This window comes from Gracilinanus agilis, chromosome 3, assembly GCF_016433145.1.
Source record: "Gracilinanus agilis isolate LMUSP501 chromosome 3, AgileGrace, whole genome shotgun sequence".
Taxonomy (NCBI): Eukaryota; Metazoa; Chordata; class Mammalia; order Didelphimorphia; family Didelphidae; genus Gracilinanus; species Gracilinanus agilis.
In genome coordinates, this window is record NC_058132.1 from 99,660,669 (window position 1) to 99,679,371 (window position 18,703).

General features: G+C 38.5%; 1 protein-coding gene across 2 annotated transcripts in view; it reads left to right on the forward strand.

The window, feature by feature from the left end:
- ACER3 (alkaline ceramidase 3) overlaps positions 1 to 18,703 on the forward strand; it is a 188,953-nt gene that overhangs the window by 101,136 nt on the left and 69,114 nt on the right. For both annotated transcript variants that reach the window (XM_044668162.1, XM_044668163.1), the window contains one exon: positions 17,785 to 17,837. In XM_044668162.1, the coding sequence (XP_044524097.1) occupies positions 17,785 to 17,837 (53 nt within the window). The remainder of the gene's footprint in view (positions 1 to 17,784; positions 17,838 to 18,703) is intronic.

The window sequence follows — 18,703 nt, forward strand, 5'->3', positions numbered from 1 at the left end:
CATGTTACTTCATCATCCTAGTTAGTTTTTCTTTGCCCTAGTTTTCCAATGTCTTTCTTAAAATGTGGCACCAAGAACTAAACACAGAATTGATGATGTTTGTAATGCAAAGTGGCTAACAGAAACTTTTTGCTTCTGTAATTTCTAACAGTCACAAAAAGTCATTTAAACATCTTAGAATCTTCAGAAAGTCAGTTAGAACTTGAAACTATAAATAGAGGTGAAGTTCCAACTGATGGGGCTTTTGCCTTCTGGCTTTTGCTGTGGCTGGAGGCTTTTGCTTTGGCTTAACCTGTTGGCTTTGGCCTAATTGCTTCGATCTTGGCCTGTGCTTATTTTGTCTTGGGGAAATTTTGACCTATCTCATTTCTCTGGACCTCTCTCTGATCTCCCATCTCCATCCCTCCCCTTCCCTGAATTTCCTTTGGGTCCTGGTGGAAGGGAGGGCTTGGAGATTAGACATTGTGGGTTTTTATTTCCTCTAGTTCTTTTTCTCTTTTGGTTTCAATTGCCTTTTCAAATCAGCTATGATTTCATCCTTGTCTGATTCAGCCTGGCTTGCTATCCTTGCTTCCTTTTGCTTTGAATCATGGATGTAGGAAGCATGTTGTCTTACGTCCTCCAGTGGCAGTGATTCACACTGTGGACAGTTTTGCCTAAAGTAATTTTGTATTGGGATTGATGTTCCCTTTACAAATTGCCTACAGATATGATCTATGGTCTCTTGGGCATGTGCATCACATAATCCCAGAACTGTCTCTGCTGCCTCAATTACTCTATCGAGGAAAGTGCTAGAATGTTCCTCTTCTCCCTGTCTTAATTTTTCAAATTTTTGCCAAGAATTTGGCCTTTTTGCATGGATTCTCATTGCTTCTAATAGATCAGTTCTACATTGGATCAAGTACCTAAGGTTTGCATGTTGGGTAAAATCTAAATCCTGGTGGACCAGTGGCTAGGCTGTTAAATTTGAGTTTGTCCTCGTTTCGTTTAGGAATTTTTCCTTTTCTGAGGAAGAGTAAAATTCCCCTAAAAGAAATTCCATGTCATCAAAACTGGGATTAAATAGTGTGAACACCCTTTTTAATTCTTTTATGCTTTTGAAAGGTTTTTCAAAATACTTGGGAAAGCGTCTCTTTAGGACCTCCATATCACTTGGGGTGAATGCTTTATATGTTTTTATGTGTATCACCCCTTCCCCAGGCTGCACAATGGTTCTGTCTACGATTGGTAAAAGTGAGACTATGGAATTTGCGGATGGTTGGTTGTTATAGGGCTTTGATTTTTCATTGGTGGTATTATTCCCACGAATAGGTATTTGGACTCCACAATCTCTAGCTGGAGAATTGTGTGTTTGTCCAGTTCCTTTCCTTCCCTTTTCTGTTTCAATACTTGGAATAGTAGTCTGATGTTATCTACTAGTTCCTCAGAATCAGTATCTTTCTTTTGTGAAGTAATTGAGTTAAACCATTGCCACAGGTGAGAAAAAACATTTTTGAGACCATGGGGAATTGCCAGATTGTTAGGATTATGGCTATGGCTGTTGGGATAAAGCAAATACATTCAGCCAGGGTCAGAGCACACCATTTATAATAATCATAGATTTTCAGTAGTTGTTGCACGAAATTAGGGACCCTTATAAACCAAAAATCCACCATACCCTGCATTAGGGACCAAGAAATCATTGAGATACTAGATAGGATAAATGTTACCCTAGCTAACTTCATTTTGGTAGGATCAGATAGATTTTAGGTAGTTCGCTAACTTTGCTCGCCAATTAATGTTATAAAAAGTAAATAATCTGAGTGGGTCAATGAATGCAATTTGGGTGTGAGGAAGGATAAAAGGGGATATTAGGTGACTATAAGGTGATTGGAGGAGGAATGAAGGTAAGGGAAAGTATATAGGAGATAAAGGAAATGGGGTATGTAGGAGAGGGCAGCTCAAACAGGTTTATTCTCAGAGGCTTGAGACTGAGGATACAGGGAGGAAACTAGAGCCAGTAAGAAATGTTTAGGTTTGGCTGGAGGGTTTCTCTTGTCAGTTTCCAAAGTCTCTTGAGGGAGGAGTTGAGAGGGCCCTCCCTGCCAGTCAAACTGATGGCTGGAGGAAGTCTAGGGTGGGTACTTCCTGTCAAGATGGATGCCCCCAGCTCCCCTCAAGGAAATAGAAGAAAAATGATTCCTTTCCCTTGAGCCCTTGTCTTACATTTCAACACAATGATTCACCACAGGGTTTGAATAGGTAACAAGAGGATTTATTAATACCAGGATCAGTCAGAAGGGGAGAGGGGTTTAGGGTTTTCTAACTGCTGCTAGGGAGAGGGGGATGGTGGGGGATGGGTCATGGAGAGATTTAGACAGAGAGAGAGACCAGCTCTCCCAGTCAGGAAGATTTGATTGTCTTTTAAGTAAAGTCTTTATCAAATCATTAAAACTAGGGGTAACTTATTTGAGGATACTCTACTTGCTTATAGAAACTAAACCCACAATGTCTAATCTCCAAGCCCTCCCTTCCACCAGGACCCAAAGGAAATTCAGGGAAGGGGAGGGATGGAGATGGGAGATCAGAGAGAGGTCCAGAGAAATGAGATAGGTCAAAATTTCCCCAAGACAAAATAAGCACAGGCCAAGATCGAAGCAATTAGGCCAAAGCCAACAGGTTAAGCCAAAGCAAAAGCCTCCAGCCACAGCAAAAGCCAGAAGGCAAAAACCCCATCAGTTGGAACTTCACCTCTATTTATAGTTTCAAGTCCTAGCTGATTTTCTGAAGATTCTAAAATGTTTAACTGACTTTTTATGACCGTTAGAAATTACAGAAGCAATCTGTTAGCCACCTTGCATTACATGTCTCACCAGAGCAAAGAATAGTTGGTGCTCTTATTTCTGTGGATGTTAGTTTTCTCAAGGTCGTGGCCATCTTTATTAGTTGCCAGGTCCCGTCCTTGACTTTTCTTGAGCTTATAATCCATTGTCACTTCCAGGTCTTTATCAAATAACTGATGTCAAGCTGTATTGCCAACATCATGTACTTGTGTCCTTGATTTTTTTACATGATTTCCCAAGTTGTAGAGAGGAGGCAAAGGAGGGCTTCCTGACAGATTCCCCACAAAGAAATGGACTATCTTGAGGAAGTAGTAGTTCCCCCTCACTGGATGATTATGTGTCAGATCTTGTTTATGGGCTAGATTGGAGCTGGGATTCTGGGATCTAAATACACTGCCCACAGACTAGATTCCCTTAACTGTTAACTCTACAGTAAAAGAGAGTGTAAAGAGAAAGGGGTAATTGATACTATGAGAGATCCCAGAGAGGTCAAGAAGTTTAAAGATTAAGAAAAAGACGTTATATTTGGAAATTGTTTGTAACCTTAGAGAAGACATATTCAGTTAAATGATAAAGTCAGATGCTAGACTAAAAGAAAGAGAAATGAAAAAAAGTAGATCCACCTATTGTAGATAGCCTTCTAGAGGAGACAGATATGAGTATAGGCCCAGAGTTCTACAAAGAGATTGGGGAATGGAGAAAGGTTTTATGAATTATTAAATCATTTAACAGGCATTTACTGTTATATATGCTTGCTAGGCACTAGAGATATAGAAACTAGGAAAAAAAGGTCTTATCCTCAAGGAGTTTATGTTCTAATGGTAAACAACAACATAGATAAATATATACTAGTACATATACAAATGTTGTGTTATATGTGTGTGTGTGTGTGTGTGTGTGTGTGTGTATATTGTAGTATACAGAATTGGGGGGATATAGTTTTTTCTAGCTTTGGCTGAGTTCCAAAAGCAGTTGGGCTTTTAGAATCTTGAGGAGAGGCAGTTGACTGGATCTTTCGTGGAGGGAGGAAGTCAATGAGCGAGCTCTTAGATTATCTAGCTTCAATATTGAAATTTAGCCTAGCATTGATATATTTACTTAAGAAATTATTATTTTAGATAGACCCTTTATATCTTCCTTTCCTAATACCACCCTGCCTTCCCTCCCTTACCTTAGTGGCTGTGGAGTTTATAAGGAGAGAAATTAGAGAGGAGTTAATTCTGTGAAGAGTTATCTAATTGATAGCATTATTTATAATTTAATCAAATCATCATTTATTCCCTTTAGATAGCATTTTGTAAAACTGAATAAGGCAGGTCCTTATTCAGATTCATCTTCACTTCCCTTCCCCCACCTGAGATTCCTGAGATAACTGATAGGGCTTTCCTTTAATCCACCTTCCTAACAACATCCTTCAAATAAATAAACCCTTTGTGTTTCAATAGTCTTAGTTAGTGTAATTTGTCTGTTAGTTATCAAGAGGGGAGAAGAGGGAAAGAGACAACATACTCTGGGCTCAGAGGGAAGCTGGGGCATCCATCTTGAAGGAAGGTGTTACTTCAAAATAGGTCCCTTCCTGTGAAATTAACTAAAGCCTGTTTGTTAATTTCAGTCTAGTCTATTTCCCTCAGCTTGTGTTTGAGTTTAAGTCCCAGTCTGTAAGCCTGCTGTGTTAGTCTGTTTTAGTTTAACCTCTCTTCTCCCAAAAAGATCTCTGTTTCCCTTCTGTGTTATACTCCTGACTTCAGTCCTATTATACCTTGAATCTCCTTTAATCCCAGCCTACCTGTAGCCTAGTTTATCCACTTACCAAGTCTCCAACATCCTCCTTTCAATTCCCTTATCCCAAACACCTTTTCTCAAATTACCATCATAACTATATATATATATATGTAGTGTAGTATAGTATATGTATGCAACCAGGTCCAGGCATGAAGTCCTGGCCCAAAAAAGATCAGTTCCTCATTTTTTGTTTATTACCCATCTTGGATTAATCCAAGGAGATTTTGAAGGTTAATATTGAAATATAGTTAATGTGTGGGATGTCCTAGATATGAGTGGTACAGTCCTCATTCCCTGCACAGGTATGCAGTATTAATTGGACATAAAACAAACCTTTGTTTTGACCTCAGAAAAATGCATGACACTAAGTGGTAAAGACATACAGAAGTCTCTGAACAAATTGGAAATTATCTTCATAGAAATGATAATTTGATATATGGGAATAGATAAACTCATCAAAGAATATAGACAAAGAAGAAAAGATGATCAAAGATAGAACCTTAGGATATATCCAAGGAGTGTAAGATGAACTTTCAAAATAAACAGAATTGAGAAATCAGGAGGTGTGAGAACCCAAAGATTCCAAGTGGGGAAGAGTTTCCAGAAGGAGAAAGCAAACGGGGAAAAGGCCATTTAATTTAGTGATAAGATCTCAAGTGACTGGGGAGAACTATTTCAGAAGAACAGTGGGAGCATAACATATTGTGAGGAGCTGAAGAATGAGCTGGTGAGGAGGAACTGGAAGCAGTCAGTTTAGATCACTCTGGGGGAAGAAACAGGGTGGTGGCTTGAAGGACTATCAGGGTCAAGAGAAGGTTATGTGTTTTTTCAGATTAGTGAGGAACTGAGTGTTTATAAACTGGATGGAAGAAACATTTGGAAAGGAGGCTGAAAATACAGAAGACAAGAAATGACTGAGCAGTGTCATGGAGGAGGGGAGGGATAGATGAAATAGAAATAGGAACAGGTAGAGCAGTGAACTGATGGGACATAAAAGGAAACTGACTAATCATTAAAAAGAGCAAGACACAATGCTCCTTTAAATAAGTTACATGTGATGTGATTGGAATTTGATAAGAGCATATATACCATTTAGTCTTGAAATATTAAGGCAGTATTTTACATTGAGAAAAGCACTGAGTAAATATCTGATTTTGAATATAACTGCTGCTTTATCTGTGTGGCCTTAAGCAAGTCCCTTACCTTTTCTGGGTCTCGGTTTATTCATATGTTTTAGGGTACTAGGGACTAGAAAACCCCTAAAGTCCCTCCATTTCAATCTTGGAAATTTTTAATTAAAACCTGAAAGAATGTGTTATTCCCTACAAATGGAACAAAATCTATCATTGATCTGATTCACTGAAGCCTTCAAAGAAAAGTAAACTTATTTTCAATCATGATTTACTAGGACTCTGTGAAAAACAACCTGGAAACAAGGTTTTAATTAAACAGTGTAGGTAAACTATGTTTGGAGCAAATCTGCTGGAGAAGATGTTTTTCAGTAATGTCTGATCAGCTCTTCATGACCCCTTTGGGGTTTCCTTGACAAAGTGAGTGGAGTGATTTGCCATGATGTCCTTCTGTGGCTCATTTTAATGATGAGGGAACTAAGGCAAAACTGGGTAGAGTGACTTGGCCAGGGTCACATAGCTAGTAAATGTCTGAGGCAGAATTTGAACTCAGGAAGACGAATTTTCCTGAGTCTAGGCCTGGTATTCTATCCACTCTGCCACCTAGCTGTCCAAAATTTGCTTTACCCTTGGTGAAAAATCAAGTTTAATTTTTAAAGAATTAGTGTTTAATTTATATATTTGGTTTCTGCTTTTCTACCTTTATTGGAATCATAGAAGTCTCCTGTTGAGAAAGAGAATTTAGAGAATACCTAGGCCAGTCCCATTGTGTTTTAGATGTAAAAACTAAACATTCCCCACAAATTAAAATGATTTTCCAACATACATCTGTTGTAGTTGAAACAGTGCTCCTGACTCCTAAGGGGTCAGGACTTTTTCCATGACACCATGTTGTTCAACAAAAATGTATGAAGCCCCTTACTAGGGACTATAGTATTCATTAGTTAGATGAGATGCCATATGTAAAAGTGCATTTATAAAATGAAACCACACATATTAATAAAGGCAGTTTTCAGAAAGGATGGCATCTTTTTAGTTCAAAAGTAAAGATTTGGGAATTTTAAAAAGAAAAGCACTCATTACACAGCTGGGCTGAATTACCCTTCCTGATTCTTATTATATCCAAATAAATTGTTCTGTTAAGTGTTGAAAGCTATCCAAAAGCTCCAGGAATCTGATAAGGGACAGCTTAGGTGAGAAAGAAGGAAGTGGGAGACCGGCTCTCAGTCAGCTCATGGCTGCTCCAACTTGCCATGGAATCTCAAGTTTAATATATACAGATTTCAAGACCTCATTTCACACAAATAACACCAAGAAGCTTCGCAGTTGTGCAGAAATTACAAATTAGGTTATGTCAAAGTACAAAGGAGCCTCAGTGGCTTCAAGGTAAAGATAAGCCTGGAATAGAACAAGGTCCAAGGCTGAATTATAGCCACCTTATTATCAGGAAGCTAATTCTGGGAATAGTTAAAGATATCCTTATAAATTGAATCTTATACTTTCTTGGGAGGAAAGCACCTGCTTTGATGAAGTCTTGTCTAACTTTGTCTAGTTCTGATCTTGGTTAGTCCGGGAACAGTTTTGAGCCCAAGCAGCTTAATTTTCTACATTTCTGTCTTGGAGAGAAACTGTTAGCCTCTTAACTGCTGGTTTACTCAGAGGCATTTTATAATACTTGAGGCTGTCCTCAAAACTAAATGAATATGTTTTCAATAAAAAGAGCCATTGAGAGGGATTCGACTTTTTATCTCAGATACCCCATCCATCACCTGACCTGATCCTTTCATGTTGAAGGGAGTCAGTGTATGACCCTGTCAACTACATCAACTTTGATGGGATCCTGATAAAAAGACCTATTATATATCCTATTTCTCTCAATGGCCTTCCACAGTTAAGGAAGAAATAATATTGAATACCTTACCTTTCTTTTCATTATTTTCTGAATTCAGTTATAAAATCAGAAACAATACCCAGTGGGCCCTGCCTTCTGCCATCTTTTGGCCTACTAATAAAAACATTTTTAAAAATTTTGAAACTGTGGCTTTTTTAGATTTGAATTCTTTGGATGGACTACCTGAGATTTTGTGTTTATACAAAGAGAGGACATTGCATCATATTTTGGAAAGAACACTGAAAAAAGGAAAGGGAGGGCAGCAAGTTAGCGAAATGGATAGAGCTTCAGTTCTGGCATCTGGAGGACCTGGGATCATATTTAGCCCCAGCACTTCCCAGCTGTGTGACCCTGGGCAAGTCACTTCTCCTCCACTGCCTAGCCCTAACTGCTCTTCTATCAGGTCAGGGTTTAAAAAGAAAGGACACCAGATTGGAGAATCAATAGATTTGAGTTCTAGTCCCAATTCTGCCACTAACTTTCTATTTCACTTTGAATAAGTCAGTCTCAGAATATCTGAGGTCTCCATTTGCTCCTCTGTAAAATGGCTTCTGGGCCCTTACCACTGATGATATCCCACCTCCTAAGATCTCTTCCAGCTCTCAAAGGGCCTTTCCAGTTCTGCCATTTGTAAGATTTAAATTTAGGTTTTAACTCAATATGAGAGTTAAAAAAATAATATTATGGTCGCTGTTTATAAAATATTAGCCCTGAAGTCAAAATGACTGTTAGCAGCTTTTATTTTCAACAAAGTAGAGATAGTGAAAGTGGGAAATATAGGAAGGAGACAAAGCCTGGACTAGCCTACTAAGTGCTACTCCTGTAAAGTTCAACCCCCTGCAGGGACTTCCCCAAGTCCTGATCTCCATGTGGATTTCCCAGTAATCCTCAGCCAGAAGTCCCAGTGGTATCTTCAGCCAGAGTTCCACCAATGCAGAATGACTCTAAGGAACCAGCCTCTCCAAAACCAAGGAAGCAAAGAAGCCAGACCATGTCTGTCTCTTCTTTTATACCCCTTTTTCCATGTCACTTCCTGTCTTCCCCTCATTACAGGTACCAATTACAGTCTTATGTACTTCTACTGCCTAAGGTGGGGGGGATGGGGGCAGTGCTTGTGGCTTTTGGGGATGTAAACTACTAAGTGACTTGTGAGCTCTCTTACCTAATGGTTATCTAGCTACTAAGTAGGGGTACTTTAAATTCTTGATTTAATTAACTAAAAATAGACAAAGGGAGAGTTAATTCTATCTTCACACATTTTATGTTCTAAAATCCTTTTCCTCTCTAACATTCATTATTCTGAGGTCTCTTTCATTTGGAACACTGTACAATTTAAGGTACTACCAAGTGATAACTTGTTGAATCTTCAAAGTAGTCTGGGCATTACAGTTAACATTTTTAAACCATAAGAGTCTAAATGTAAAGTGTGATTGCACAAGTGTGTTTTTTTAAATGTTAAAAATCTTCTGAAGATAGATTTTATTTGAGCCTAAAATGATAGCTTCATTTTCATCACAAGATGCATAAATAAATTTACCCTTATTAAAATGAGTCATGCTGACTTAATTGACTTCAGTGGAGTTTCTCAGTTGCTATTTTTGTAGTATATTCTCATAAAGAAGTTGCTGTTTACTGGACAGCCTGAAAGATTTTCTTGTCATTGAAATATACCAGTCTCCCTCAAGACACAGGCCTGATAAGCCTAATGACTTTTAATTTCTTTGTTTTTCTGTTTCACTTGATTTTCATTCCCTCATTTTATGTGTGTGGAAGCAGTTTCTCACTCCAATTTTAGCAGATTGCTAAAATTTTTAAATTATCTTTCTGGTCTTCCCTACCCCACCACTACCATCCTTACCCCTTAGACCCTTAGTGTGGTACTTCCTACTGGTTCAAAGGACAGGCTCTATATGACCAAACACATTAGGATACAATTGCCAATGTACTGCCCAAGTTCTAGAAGGGAAAAAAAATGAACATGATTAAAGTATATTAGACTTTTAAAATTAGAGAATCGATATTTTATTTAATTTATAGAATGTTAGCACTAGGGTATATCATTAAAAATGTAAGTGAGCTAAAACGGATCTTAGAATGTAGAATTGTCCATGTAAAAGCTAACTTAGAGACAAATCAGGCTCAAGGAGGCCAAATGACTAGTTAGTGGTAGGTTCAGGATTTTGAGCCATGTCTCCCAACTGACAGAAATAAAAAATACAATAAGAAAACTTAAGCTGGGAAGGCTAGCTTTTAGCTAGAGGGGAGAAGAAAGGGTAATGGTGGTGGTAGCGTCTAAGTTGAACTTTGAAGGAAGAGAAGGCTTTCAGTAAACAGAATTGCTGAGGGTATTTTTCAGGCATGTAAGATGACCCACACAAATGCACATAAGTATAAGGTGTAGTGTAGAGCCCAGCTCTACAAATTACTCATGGGTCAACAAACTGGGATGAGAAAAATGATTCTGGGATTACAGGAGGGTTAATCCAACAGACATGCAGAATCCTCTCGATGATCAGTGAAAAAGTTTAATGATTTGGGGTACATACTTTATAGGGAAAATGACGTAGCCTAAGGGATTAGGCAAGCCTTTTGTAGGGACAATGGTTAGTAATGATTTACAAGATAGAGACAATGGATATAGATTACCTCAGTGGTTCTAAACAGGGTTTTCTATAGGATAATAAATCATAGGTAAATATGTAACCATCTAATCCAGATTCTCAGGAAAATGTTTGCTTCAGTGGGTAGAACAAGGACAGCCAGGAACAGCCAAGAACTGATCAAGTGCTTTGGGTGAGATCATACATACCTGGCTCTAGGTAGCTGATGGCTCTTATTTTACTGGGGTCTACTCTCACTACTGAGGGCTTTGAAGTAGGCCTAAACTCAGGAACAATCAAGTAACAGACATTTATTAAGCATTCACTGGATAAAATGCACTATGTTAAGTGCTGGGGAAAGGAAAAAGAAAACCCCATATGTAAAAATATTCACACTCTAATGGGGGAGACAGCACAGAAATAAATAACTATGTATATACAAGATATATTCAGGGAAATTGGAGGGAATCTCAGAGGGAAGGCATCAATAGTGGAAGGAGAAAGGGAGAGCAGAGAAAAGACTGGGAAAGAACTTCTATACAAGGTAGAGTTTGAGCTGAGTCCTAAAGAAAACCAAGACATTCAAAGTCAGAGGTGGGGAAGGAAAGTGTCCTAGACAAAGGGCGCATCCCTTGTAATGGCACAGAGCTGGGACTGGAAAGGGAAGAAGGGACCAGGTTATGAATGGCTTTACATACCAAAAAGAGCATTTTATATTTGTTCGTGGAAATCATAGGGTGCTACTGGCATTCATTGAGTTAGAGTGTAACATGGTCAGTACTATACATTAGAGAAAGTATTTTGGCACCTGAGTAGGGATAGATTGGGAGGGGGAAGACAATTGAGGTAGAAATGCCACTTTGGAAGTCTGCAACAGTAGTCCAGATCAACACTGATGAGGGCCTATACTAGCATGGTGAATGGAGAAAATGGATATTGTGGAGAGATTTTATGCAGGTAAATGGACAATATTTAGCAGTAGTTTGGATATGGGGAGTAAATTGAGGGAGGTGTCTCTAGAATGGCACCTGGATGACTGGGAAGGAGGTTATGCTCTCAATAGTAATAGGAGAGCCAAGAAAAGGAGGATTTTAGAAGAAAGATAATGAGCTCTGTTTTAGACATATTGAGTTTGAGGTGCCTACAGTTTGAGAATTCTAGAAAGTAGTTGATGTTGTAGGATGAGAGCTCAGAAGATAGATTGGAACTGTGTATCTATTAATATGGGAAGCCTCTGAAAAGAGATGGACCTGTAAGGGCTAAAGAGATCACCAAGTGAAAAAAAAATATATAAAGGGAAAAGACAAGAAGAGTCAGAACAAAGCTTTGGGAAATGCCACATGGTTATTAAGTGTCACCTGGATGAAGAGCCAACAGAGTAGACTGAGAAGGAGTTGTCAGACAGGTAAGTGTACAACCAGGAGAAAGCAGTGTCAGGAAAACTTAGAAAATACTATCTAGGAGAAGAACATGAGCAACATTGCCAAAGACAGAGAAAAGACTATTAGATTTGGTAATTAAGAAATCACTGGTAACTTTGCAGAGAGCAGTTTCATTTGAATGATTAGATTATTTGAAAGCTAGATTGTGTATCCAAACTTTAAAATTTAATGAAAAAAAAGGAGGCAGAATGAAAGGAAATATTTTTGCCTAGCTCACCCAGCATACCACTTTCATAATCCAGAAAACATGGTATCCCAAATTTTGAGCAGGAAAGCAAAAAAAATTTACACTCAATCGTTTTTCCAACCCAAGGCAGCTTAGGAAGACAGGGAGGTCTGCAGTTACTGGGGTGGGTGCTTACCAGGCAGCAAACTGGCAGTGGCAGCAGCAGAAAACTAGAAGCATTCCAGACCTCAGAGGCTGCAAGGGAACCTAGTTAAGAGCACTGGGGTCGGAAGCACAGAAAGTAAGCCAGAGAATTCCTGAACCAGCACAGAGGGAGCAGGAGTGGGTGCCCTCTGCTAGCTCTGTCACCTGTTACTCAGTTCCAGCCCCAGAGCCTAGGAACAATCTTGACAGAATGTGGGACCCTGGCTGAATAGTGAGCACAAAACAAATTCCAGAAACAGCTGTGTGACTGAGCCCAGGAGTTGAGCTGTGACTCAGTTCTAATCTTTAGGGTAGCACATAATCTTACAGTAAAAAACGTTAGAACAAGAGACCAAGACCAAAGGGGAACCACACTTCCATTATTCTGAATCTGCAGAACCTCCCATTGAACTAACAGTGACTGAGTTCACTAATAGTCTTCAGAAACCTCAACTACACATAAGCCAGTGGACTCAAACCTGGGTCAGAAACTTGTAGGCCCCCAGATTGAGCTGTGCAAGGATAGATGCTCAGGCCAGTACTATCCCTTCCATGAAGTGAACAAAGTCCAATACAAAGTCCTAAGTCAAAATCAAGAAATAGGTTGGAAGAATGATCAAACAAAAAAAGATTCCAACTATAAAGAACTACTATGATGACAGAGAAGTTATCTCAGGATTCAAAATATAAAAGGAGGAAAGGGACAGGAATTCTGGGAAGATGGCAGTGTAGAAGCAGCAAGGCTCCAGACCTGTAAAGACCTTCACCACCAATCAAGGACAAAGGGCTCCAAGGGAACAGAAAACAAAATCTGACAACAAAACAGAGCTGGGGAATCCTCCAGCTGAACCCAACTTAAAAGGTACAGGGGGGAAAAAAGCCTGAATTCTTAGAACTGTCTGGTGGGAGGGGAAAGAAAGGAGGAAGATCTCAGATCCCCTCCTCCACCTAATGTACTGAGTCTCCAGCAGATCCTGGAATTTCTGGGTAGGCTGGGGCACTAGTCTGAGGGAGTGCCTCACTGGCACAGCTGTACCAAACTCAAGGCGTCCTGATCACAGACAGCAGAGAGGCTGCTGGGGGAGAAACCCAGAGAGGGTGAACATATGCTCCATCTTACACTGCTCCTCCCTTCTCTGGAGCTTTTGACCTCAGGGCACTTTGAGCTGTGCAGATAAACCCCACCTGGCTTAATCCTATCAATATAGCAGACAAGAAGTCTTCAGAGGGCAGGGAAGCTCCAACACCCCTCCCCCACAGACTACAATGAAAGCCAAATTCACTTCTTTAGCTTTTACCACCAGCTGGGGAAAATCTGGCCTCAGGTCCCCACTAACCTAATTAATCAACAAAACAGAGAAGAAGCCCATCCAAGACTAAATAGCCCAAACCCACAGATTAAAAAAAATGATCGGAGGACCAAGATTGCAGCCAATTACAGGGGAGAAAGAAGGAAAAAATATGAGTAAACAACAGAAAAGGGAAAAAGAAACCACAATTGATAGTTTCTATCCAGAAATTGAACAAAAAGCAAATGGATCAGAAGAGGATAAAGGAACACCAAGAAAAAACATAGAAATGTTCTTCAGTGAAATGGACACAGGCTTTGGAAGAACTTAAAATTCAATTAACTCAAGAACTCAAAATTCAAATAACTCAAGAACTCAGAAAACAATCAAGAGGCTGAAGACAGTTGGGAAAAGGAAATACATGATCTAAAACAAGAAAATAATATCTTAAAAGCCCAAATTGACCAGCTGAAAAATGAAGCAAAGAAGGTGAAAGATGATCTACAAAGAAAATCAGACCAGAAGGAGAAGGATGACCAAAAAGCCAGGGATGAAATTCAATCAGGAGAAGGATGACCAAAAAGCCAGGGATGAAATTCAATCTTTAAAAATTAGAATTCAACAACTAGAAGCAAATGACTTCACAAGGTAGCAAGAATATATAAAACAAAATCAAAAAAATGAAAAATTTGAGGAAAATATGAAACACCTCACTGATACAACCACAGATCTGGAAAAAAGATCTGAAAGAGACAATTTAAGAATTATTGGTCTACCAGAACATCATGACAAAAGAAAATGCCTGGACATCATCCTACAGGAAATTATACAAGAAAACTGTCCTGACATTCTCAAGCAAGGGGGAAAAGTGGAAATTAAAAGAATCCACAGATCACCTCCTACATTTAATCCACAACTGACAACTTCCAGGAATATCATAGCCAAATTCAAAAACTACCAGATCAAGGAAAAAATATTACAAGCTGCCTAGAAGAAGTCATTCAGATACCAAGGAACCACAGTTAGGATAACACAGGATCTGGCTGCATCTACACTGAAGGACCGGAAGGCATGGAATATAATATTCTGGAAAGCAAGAGAGCTGGGTCTACAACTAAGAATTAACTATCTAGCAAAACTGACTATATTCTTGCAGGGGAAAGTATGGTCATTCAAAAAAATTGAAGACTTCCGAGCATTCATAAAGAAAAAACTGGACTTAAACAGAGAGTTTGCTGCCCAAACACAGAACTCAAGAGAATCACCATAAGGTAATTAAGAGAGTGGGGAAAAAACAAACAAAAAACCTTTTCTTTAAGGGACCCAATAAGTTCAATTGACTGATATCCCTATAAGAAAAGAAGATATTGGTAACTCTTAAAAATTGTTATTATCCCTAGAGACAGGAGGTCCTAGGTTCAAACCTGGCCTCAGCCACTTCCCAGCTGTGTGACCCTGGGCAAGCCACTTGACCCCCATTGCCCACCGTTACCAATCTTCCACCTATGAGAAAATACACCGAAGTACAAGGGTTTAAAAAAAAATTGTTATTATCAACAGGGTAGCTAGAAGAAGTATACTTAGAGGGAACAGGGAGAAACTGTATAGTGTGTGTGTGTGTGTATATATATATATATATATACACACATTTATATAAATATATATATAAAACTAGAGGTTAAAAAAGGAGGTAATATTAAGAGAAATGGGAAAGCAAACAAAATAGAGTAAATTTATATTTCATAAAGAAGCGCATGGAGCGAGCAGGGGAGAATACCAATACAATAGAAGGGTAAAGAGGTTGGAGAAAGGAAATACTTAATTCTTAAGTACATTGAAATTAACTTAAAGAGGGAAGAACAATCAGATCCATTGGGGCAGAGAATTGATTCTCTCCCTATAGAAAAGTAGAAGGGTAACAAATGGACTGGTGGGGAGGGAAGCAGTACTAGGGAGGGAGTGTCCTTAGCTTAAAAAGACCCTAAAGAACAATAAGAAGGGAATAAAACGGGAGGGGGGAGAAAGGGAAGTACAATAAGGGAGGGGATTAGAGGAACTGATTAAAAACAAAACACTGGTTTAGAAGGAAATAGTGAAAGAAGAAAGGGCAGGACAAGGAGAGGGAATCAAAATGTTTGGGAATACACAGTTAATAATTATAACTCCGAATGTGAATGGGTTGAACTCAGGAGTTGCGATCATGATTTCTGACAAAGCCAAAGTAAAAATAGATCTGGTTAAAAGAGATAGGGAAGGTAATTACATCCTGATAAAAGGCAGTATAAACAATGAAGAAATAGCAGTACTCAACATGTATGCACCAAATGGTATAGCATGGAAATATAAAAGGAGACAACTTTAAAATATCTATAAGCAAAGCTTCAAAGAAAAATGCAAATTAGACACAAGACCAACAGTAACTCTTAAAAGAGTTAAAGCAAGAATTAGAAAGAGTAAAACAGCAAAAGAAGACAACTTTTTTTTTGTTTAAGCCAAATTAAGAGTTGTCCAAAAAAAAAATAGAAAAAGAAATGAAAGCTATCCATGAAATTTATGGGAAAAATTATCAGATTGGCTAAAATGATAAAAAGGAAAAATGACAAATGTTAGATGGAATGTTGAAAAATTGGGTACTAATACACTATTGATGGAACCAATTTGGAGAGCAATCTGGATTTAAACCCAGAGAGTTATAAAAACATGTATGCCCTTCAACCCAGCAATACCACTGTTGGGTCTGCTTGCCAAAGAGATCAGGGGGAAATGAAACTATATGTTGCAAAATAATTATAGCAGCTCACTTAGGACTGGCAATGGAAAGTCAAGAGAATGTCTCAAAAATTGGAGAATGACTGAATAAGTTATAACATATAATTGTGATGGAATACTATTGCTCCATAAGAAATGACAAACGGGATGAGTTCAGAAAAACCTGGAAAGACTTATAGGAACCAATGCAAAATGGAGTGAGCAGGACCAGGCTAGAGGACACTGTATACAGCTGTATACAGTAACAAAAATTGTATGAGGATCAACTGTGAAGGACTAAATTATTATCAGCAATTCAAGATAGCCCCAAAGGACTCGTGATGAAAAACGCTATCCACGGCTAAAAAAAGGAACTATCAGAGTTTGAATGCAGGTCAAAACATAACCATTTTTCACTTTTATTTCCTTCATGAGTTTCTTCTTGTATGTACAATATGTGTCTTTTTTCATGGCATGAGAAATATAGAAATACATATTGCAAGACAGCACTAATATTTACAGTCTCCAAATGGGGATGGGAAGGAGGGAGGGAGGGAGAAAATCTGGATTGTAAAATGTCAGATAACATTGTTATCTGTTAACAATTGTTTAAAAATACTTTCTACATGTAATTTCTCTCCAGAGAAAGATCTGATATATTAAAAAAACCAAAAGATATAATATGTGTGTGTATATATGCATATATGTTTTTTGTCATGATATATTCTCCAGTGTGGGAAGAGGAAGGAGGGAGAAAGATCCTTGGGAATCTAAATGTAAAAAAATTATAACTTGATTCTAATAAATTTATTTCCCTTATAAAAAAATAAAAATAAATTTTAAAAGAGAAGAGACAAAAAAGGAAAAAGTAATAGCATCCCAAATTATATGTTTTGCCTTGAATATCCCATAAGCATCTTTAGCTCAACATATCTAAAACTGATCATTATCCTTCCTCCAAAATTTTCTCCTCCCTATTATTTGCCTGTTGCTCTTAATATTCATTATATGCTCCCTCTCATTCATTTTAAAATCTCTCTCAGCTCTCCCCTAGCACTACTTCCCCCACTACCCTCGTCACTTTCTGAGTTGAGGACTTCACCACAAAGTTCCTCCAAAAAAGTAAGACGATTAGTCAAGAACTTTCATCTTCTAATAATCGTATGTCTTCTCCTACTACTCCTTCATACCTGTCTTCTTCAGTTAAAGCAAGACAGCAGTCCCATTTCTTTATTTCTGCAATTGAAAATATTATACCAATACATTTTTTTCATTTTGCAGTTGTCACCACACTAACAATCCACTTCCTGGTTTCTCCAATTAGAATTACATACTAATCAATTCAAATCATTGGGAGTAAAGGTATATTGTATGATTTGTAAATCAGCTAAAATATCTCACCATGCCAAAAATGTCAAATACTATTTCTCCAGTGGTTCTGCTCACACAACCTGGTCTCTTCTATACCATGACTTAGCCAGGGACACAACTTAACCAGCAGGGTAACTGATGAAGTATTTTGTTTGCAGAAATTCCAATAATACATTAGTAATTACATCAGAACTTTCAGGTTCTCCTGAAATTTTGTTTCTTCTGAAAATAACTAACACTGATAATGTTGTCTTGCTTTGCTCCCAAGCCCCTTTGTATCCTCTTCTCCTCCAACCCAAATTTTGTGCTAATTATTGTTTTTCTTTGTTTCAATTTCAGTGGTAGGATTGGGATCATGGTGCTTCCACATGACTCTGCAGTATGAAATGCAGGTCAGTAATACCAACTACGTCTGAACCAACATGTATCTCCCTTAATTAATGCATAGCAGTGGTGCTTACTGGGAAAGCCAAAGATAAGGACCTCTGCACACTCTGCCCTTGCTACATTGGAACCCCCTGCCCAAACCTCAGGTTTGCCTCTCAGTTGGAACTGGTTTGGGGAATTTGTATATATGGAAGAAGTAAGACTTTGATGGAATGGAAGGAATGAAGAGAAAATCGAGTTTGTACTTATGTAATTCCACAAACAAGTTTGTGGTATTGTGTATTAGAGCCCTGGATGGGGAATCCAAAAGAGATCTTGTCACTTCCTCTACCTGGGCCTCAATTCCCCTCCCCCAATAAAATTGGCCAGGAATTGGGATAGGGTGTAATAGAGTTTGAACTAGATCTAGATTACTCTATAATGTTGTCTTCCCTTGCTGGACTATAAGTTCCATGAGGTCAGAGGCTGTTTTCATTTTTGTTTTGTATCCCCAGTATACAATAGGGTCTGACACAGTATGAGAAATGATTTTTTGAATGATGTGGATGGAGTCTAAGGTTCTTTCCAGCTCTGGCATTCTCTGCTTTAAGTTCTAAAGGCCCATACAGCTCTGACCTTTTGTATTGTTAAATTCCATATGGTTCTAACATTTTATGTTCTATGTTCTAAGGACTCTTTTAGCTTCTCACAGATGCCAAGGTGATGTTACCTCCCCTACGATAAAATATAAAGTCTTCAGGAAATCATGTTTGACTTTTCATTTCCTTCACAACCTGACCCCAACTTATCTTTCCAAACCTGTTTTTATATTACTCCCCTTCCTACACTTTATGATTACACTAGATCTGCCTTCTCTCTGTTCCTCACCTAC